The sequence below is a fragment of the Amblyomma americanum genome, chromosome 10 (genome assembly GCF_052857255.1).
Source record: "Amblyomma americanum isolate KBUSLIRL-KWMA chromosome 10, ASM5285725v1, whole genome shotgun sequence".
Taxonomy (NCBI): domain Eukaryota; kingdom Metazoa; phylum Arthropoda; class Arachnida; order Ixodida; family Ixodidae; genus Amblyomma; species Amblyomma americanum.
In genome coordinates this window covers 95,761,325-95,768,002 of record NC_135506.1, presented here as the reverse complement: position 1 = coordinate 95,768,002, position 6,678 = coordinate 95,761,325, and the positions used below count along the sequence as shown (strand labels likewise).

The window sequence follows — 6,678 nt, the reverse complement described above, 5'->3', positions numbered from 1 at the left end:
TAACACACAGTCTCCCCCAGCACAAACTAAACAAGCAAGAGACTGTACACATCGACACCATGCTACGCATCGCGTACAAAACAACACTCGAACTTCCTTTGTCAACACGAACCGAAAAGGTAATGGTACTGTTAGTGTCGAACAGCTTCGACGAACTACGAGAAGCGCAAAGTAGATCGCAACTAAACAGACTCACTCAAACCAGAAGAAGACACGTAATGAAGAAATTAGGCCTTTCCTGGGCACACATAGAGACAAGGAGCAGAATAATGAAGACCTATACTCAGACACATGGACCGATATATACACAATGCAAGCCGACAAACCGAGTCCAAGCACTCAGCAGGGAGTCCAGCGACAATCGCAGCGTAGTCTACACGGACGCAGCAATGTACCGATAAAAACGCAAAACGATTTCTGTTGTAACAGACGAAGGAGGGAAAGGAATAACCAGCGAAACGATAAACAAGCCAAGCATAGAGGCAGCTGAATTGGCCGCAGTTGCTCTGGCAATATCGCATGGTAACGCAACCTTACAGAACCTCACTATAGTGACGGACTCTAAACAATCATAATAATAATAATAAAAATAATAATAATAATAATAATAATAATAATAATAATAATAATAATATTAATAATAAATAATAATAAATGGTTTGGGGGGAAGGAAATGGCGCAGTATCTGTCTCATATATGGTTGGACACCTGAACCGCGCCGTAAGGGAAGAGATAAGGGATAAAGGAAGGAGTGAAAGAAGAAAGGAAGAAGAGGTGCGGTAGTGGAGGGCTCCGGAACCTGGGGATCTTTAACGTGCACTGACATCGCACAGAGCACACGGGCGCCTTAGCGTTTTTCCTCCATAAAAACGCAGCCGCCGCGGTCGGGTTCGAACCCGGGAACTCCGGATCAGTAGTCGAGCGCCGTAACCACTGAGCCACCGCGGAGGGGATAAACAATCATGCAGAAACTACACAAGAGGTGGGATAAACAGCATCGCCAATCATATTCTACAAACGACGGGAAGACACATAAACACTAAACATAGCATAGTATGGGTTTCGGGACATGAGGAGGTGAGGGCCAATGCGACAGCAGACGAGTTAGCTCGAGGTTACGTCAACCGAGCCGACAACACTTTGCACCACAGGCACCTTTGACCTTGTTACCCCCACGTATTCAGAACTACTCGATCATTACAGGGGTCAGCGGAAACGCTACGCAGCCGCACACAAAAGGCTATCCAAATAATTTCGACCACCTGGGGATGTTTAACGTGCACTGACATCGCACAGCACAGGGGCGCCTTAGCGTTTTTCATGGAGTAATAATTCCTTTTATCTTCTTTCACTCCCTCCCTTATCCCTTCCCTTACGGCGCGGTTCAGTTGTCCAGTGATATAAGAGACAGATACTGCGCCATTACCTTTCCCCAAAAAACAATTATTAAGAGGAGGCGGTAGACTGGCACAGGCTACAAACCGGTACCTTCCCTGACGTGCACTAACTACTCAAGATTTTGCCTACAAAGTATGCACATGAATGTCCGCGTTGCCAGGGTAAACCTACACTAGAGATTGTCACTTGGACCAGTCGTAAGGTCGAGCTTAAACTAGACCACCCGAGTGTGGCGCAGTGGGAGCACTTGCTCGCCAGCCAGGACGAGGAATCGCAACAATTCCTCGTATGTCGAGCCACGCTGGTAGCTGTCATGTGCGGCATCTAGGACCAAGCATCGACCGCGGCGCAGTCACCCGTAAGGGTCACGAACACTTCACATTTTGTCGCCAAAAGCTTTTTCCGTCCATCATCGCGTTTGCGCTCGCCTGCGCTCACTTTCCCAGCTGCGTCGCATATAACCACAGTTCTGTCGTCTTTATTGCGACAACATTATGGCTAGACAGCCATACTAACCTGGACTTGCAATCAAGATTAACCAAGGCTAACCATGATATGCCTTGGCTTTCGCTACGTATATCTTGGCATAGCCGAGCTAAGCCACTGCCAATTTTCTCTCGCTCTGGCTCCCAAGTCCCTATAGCGCATACACCACTAACAGCACCGAGCCACAGGTGTTCTGCCGCCGCGCAGCGCAGCCTTTCCTCAAAAACCAAACAAAACAAGTGAGTCGGCAGCCTCCATAGAGTTCATTGCCGTTGACAACTTTGCAAAGACCGTTCATTTTCACTAAAGGAAAGTCGCACAACCAGCTCCGTGGGTCACTGGGAACCTATGTGTCGATTTTGCTTTGTATATCCTGGATTAGCTGAGCTAATAATTTTTTCGTTGATTTTCACGAAAGGAAAGGCTCACAACTAGCTCTCTGGGTGAGTGGACACCTCAATCTCGCTTTTACGTATTGATTGAACAATTTTACGTCCATAATAATAATAATTGTTTTTTTTAGAGGGAAAGGAAATGGCGCAGTATCTGTCTCATATATCGCTTGACACCTGAACCGCGCCCTAAGGGAAGGGATAAAGGAGGGAGTGAAAGAAGAAAGGAAGAGATAGGTGCTGTAGTGGAGGGCTCCGGAATTATTTCGACCACCTGGGGATCTTTAACATGCACTGACTTCGCGCAGCACACGGGCGCCTTACCGTTTTTCCTCCATAAAAACGCAGCCGCCGCGGTCGGGTTCAAACCCGGAATCTCTGGATCAGTAGTCGAGCGCCCTAACCACTGAACCACCGCGGCGGGTATTCATAAATAATTAAAACCAGCACTTGGGTCGCTTTAACCGCTGTGTTTATGCTTCAGAATATGGTCCTGCCGCCAGTACTGAATGCCAACGACGTTTAGCTGCAGGAGTCAGGATGCTCAAATGAAATATCGACCACAGTAATTGTATTTCTATACGAGCGACATAAATTAGAAAGGGCTAGAAAAAGAAAGCAAATAAAAGTTGCCTGCCCGCACCGCCGTTTCGCTCAACGGGCTATGCGAGCGACAGACAGAACTTCAAGTGTGCTGTGCCATCTGAGTTTATGATAAAGAACCCCAGGTGGTCAAAAGTTATCAGTAACCGCTAACCACGGTGTCGCTTATAACCCGTGCAGAGCATCGAGACGTAGACTACAGATGTTATACCGTACAAGAACACGGACCTTTTATTAAAGTATTCGGAACCAGCGCGTGTCCCGTGCCCTTCCTGCTCTGTTGTCTCGTTTTCCCTCAGGTTTTTTTTTTTTACTTCAGTTGTGTTAGCCGCAGTGATCCACCGCGCCATATGGAAGACACAGAAGTGAAGTGAAAAAGAAATTGATACGGGCAGGACTAATTGCCATCGCCATAGCACATGGCGCTATACATCACAAAATTTTCGTCCTTGAAGCGCCAGTCCAGCGTCAACCCAAAGCGGAGTCCACAGCTTCGAGGCAGAGGTATTCGCGTCGCCAGAGAAGCCGGCGACCCATCAACGCCCACAAAAATTGGGGCATGGCGGCTGGCCTACTGATCCTGTCGCTGGGAATCCTAGCTTCCGGCTTTGTTCCCTGCCTTACCGAGACCAAGCTGACTCAAGCAGCCAAGCCGACAGCGCCAGCTCCAACGACCACGGAAATGTTTATTGGCAGTCCGCAAATGGTGAGCCCAGCCCCCTCTAGGTCCCTCTCATTTCTTTTTTTATGCAGTTAAGATAAACACAAATAACGCTGCGCATTTGTTTGCAAAAGTTACTGCGCGCCGTGCTCAAAGTGTGATCTCGCAGCACAGACAGCCTTTTGGGGAGTTCAGTTCCTTGATTGGATGTTGTAGGTGATCACTTAGCCCTACTGTCTGACCGAACGACGGCCAATCTCGCCCGATGAAAGAAGAAAACTAGACACAGTGCCAGCCGAGGGGACGCGTCGTTTATGAACATCAGCGAAATCGACAGTTTTTTATGAGTTTATTTCTTGCGTTATGTTGACCTTTTTTGTCTTTCTTCTGAGGTACTGCGCGGCCTAAGCGTCTTGTTATCAAAACTTTGCCCGAAAGTAGTGCGCTTTTGAAAACAATGACCCCAAAAAATTCAAAACAATTCCGAATTTCTCAGTGCCATTCTTTTTTTTCAATGGGCAGAACATTTTTGAACCACGTGTCAGGCGCTCGGTAATAACCTTATCGCAATGGATTCAGAGGTTCATTAAACATCGATAGGTTACATATGTCCTTCAGCATCGTGACAATGCGTTTTTCGCTCATGTTCAGCCAATTTGAATGCTTTGAAACAAAAATAAATTTTAAACGTTATGTCACCTGAGCATACCTCGCTACAATGCACTAACACAGCCAAATTATTATACTTTGAAAAGCCGCCGCTACGTTGTCTGAAAAGCTAGACTTATGTATTGTATTCAAGATAAAATATTTCGCGCTTCCACAATGGCAAAATGAAGAGCCCGACCAATCTCCGGTTTTACTTTTTTTTCTTCTATTGTTTGCTGACTACCCATTATTTTTTTCTATTTATTTATGCAACATACCTATAGCAGCCAAAAGGAATCATCATCGTAATTTCTATCGATTTATAAACCTCAGCACGTTTGAAAGTTCAGAGATTGTGGATGCCAAATTTTTATTTCGTGTTTGCGCCTTTGGAGTCCTGCATAACGACCTTGCGTATTTAAATACCATCGAGGGTTTCACCGATTCACGGAAAATAATTTACATTCGAACTTGCTGTATCTTGCCTAAGCATCGATTTCAGCAAACTGAGGCTGTTTAAGACATAACAATACAATTCACACCAGGTGAGACATAAATACTGGCATCTGTAGTAGTGTACTATTTCACTATATCCCACAGACACGTTTGTTCGGAGATTTTGAATGGCAATAGAATAAGACCCGGCGTTCCTCCCCCGACTTTGAAATATACTTAGACTTTATAGGCAACAATTATATTTAGAAACCAAAAAAAAAAGTCTTGAGATAAAAAGTAGGATGTAAAGTTAACGGAAACGTTTTAGGGGAAAGACTGCATTTTGACTTTGCCGTTTTCGTTAACGGCTTCCTACTAGCTTCAAGAGGGGCGACACCACGCCTTTATTGCACGTACACAAAGACAATATGCTTCCCTCGCAGGTGAACGTGACGGTGCTGTACGAACCGTACTGCAAAGACAGCTCCTGGTTCATCACCAAACAGCTCCTCCCTGTGTACGGCCAGCTGCGAAAGCACCTCATCATCGAGATGGTTCCCTTCGGCAGGGCCCGCATGAAGGAGCCCCCGGGCTCCGGCAGCACAGTGACCTTCTCGTGCCGGCACGGGCAGGCCGAGTGCCTGGCGAGCCTGATCCACGCGTGTGCTATCAACCTCTACCCCGACACGCATAAGCACCTGCCCTTCATCGCTTGCACGCTCAGTGCCTGGAAGCCGGAGAAGAACGTGGTCAAGTGCGCTAACGCGAACAAGATGGAGGCCGCAAAGATCACGGGCTGCGCCTCTTCTCAGCAGGGTAAGGTCCTTCTGCGGAAAATGGGCTTGCGGACGATGTCCCTGAAGCCACCCATTAACTACGTGCCAAGCGTGGTCATTGACGGCGGCTTCAACAAGCGCTACCAGAAGAAGCTACAGAGGCAGTTCAAGGACACCGTCTGCAAGCGCTTCAAGCCCCCGCTGCCCCAGCCTTGCGTTCTCAAGAAGGGGTCCGGGTGGTTTAGGCGCTGAAATTTGATCCCGACCTTCAACTTTTTTCTTGTGTTACGGTAATTGTCTGTTATAGCTAAAATATTGCAAGGTATTTAATACGAAGCCGAAAACTTAGAGGAAAATGCCTAGAGGTTGGTAAGACAGGAAGTTGGCTAACTGGTGCTGGTGAATAACTGGTGCTGGTGCTGGTGAACTATTGCAAGGTATTTAATAAGAAGCCGAAAACCTAAAAGGAAATGCCTAGAGGTTGGTTATTCAGGAAGGTGGGCAACTGGTGCTGGTGAATACGATGTGAAATGCAGACGCTGGACAAACAATTTAATCCCAGGGCTTAAGTTACAATTGGACGGTGGTGCTACAGAGTGCATCTTGGCAAAAAGGACAACGTTTCGAAATGCGGGGATGTGACAGCGCCTAGAGGCAATGCGAGAAATAAAAATTTGTACCTCTCTCGTCATCAACGTGATGCAAGCGATAAAGGGGGCATTTGCAGTCGGCCCATGGACATGCGTTGTCATCTTGGGGTGGTTACTTGACGAGATTAGTTTTCGTTCAGCGGCTCATTTCCTAAAACACTGAATCTAAAGCGGAATTGCGCAGATTGCACGCACAAATTTTATCTATTGCCTGCTTGAGGTGTCTGCAGATACAGATGGAAAAATATATGATAAACACTCCTGTGTCCAATTGGGGGAACACAAATTACTGAGCCAGTTGTAATTTTATATCAATAAAATCTCGAAGCAATGCAAGCTGACGTGGGTACGAAAAGAAAGGGTCGATAACTGAGAAATCTGGTGCATCCTTCAGTTTTTCTGCATATTTAGTTCTTTGTGTGTGTGTTCCTTTCTGCGTCCCATTCTTTTGATTCTGTTGTATCCAAACCTGAAATATGTACGAATCCAGCGGCGTGATGTCACAATCGGATTAGTATCAACGCCGTACATTAGCGATGTAGAGCTCGATAGAAAAAAAAAACATCTGCTGTGCATGTCAGTGCACCTTAAAGAATCCCAGAGGATCTACATAATTGCCAAGCCCTCCA

At 46.6% G+C, this 6,678-nt stretch overlaps 1 protein-coding gene across 1 annotated transcript; it reads left to right on the top strand.

Annotated features, from left to right (window-relative positions):
- Nucleotides 1-3,280: 3,280 nt before the first annotated feature.
- On the top strand, nt 3,281-6,311 carry LOC144106859 (GILT-like protein 1). The gene is made up of 2 exons (XM_077639811.1): nt 3,281-3,585; nt 5,067-6,311. Exons 1-2 carry the CDS (start codon nt 3,439-3,441, stop codon nt 5,649-5,651), a joined length of 732 nt encoding a protein of 243 aa, XP_077495937.1. The 5' UTR covers nt 3,281-3,438; the 3' UTR covers nt 5,652-6,311.
- The last annotated feature ends 367 nt before the right edge of the window (nt 6,312-6,678 follow it).

Coding starts and splice junctions, on each gene's coding strand:
- LOC144106859 (XM_077639811.1), top strand. CDS start 3,439: ATGGCGGCTGGCCTACTGATCCTGTCGCTGGGAATCCTAGCTTCCGGC. Junction 3,586..5,066: donor TTATTGGCAGTCCGCAAATG/GTGAGCCCAGCC, acceptor CTTCCCTCGCAG/GTGAACGTGACGGTGCTGTA.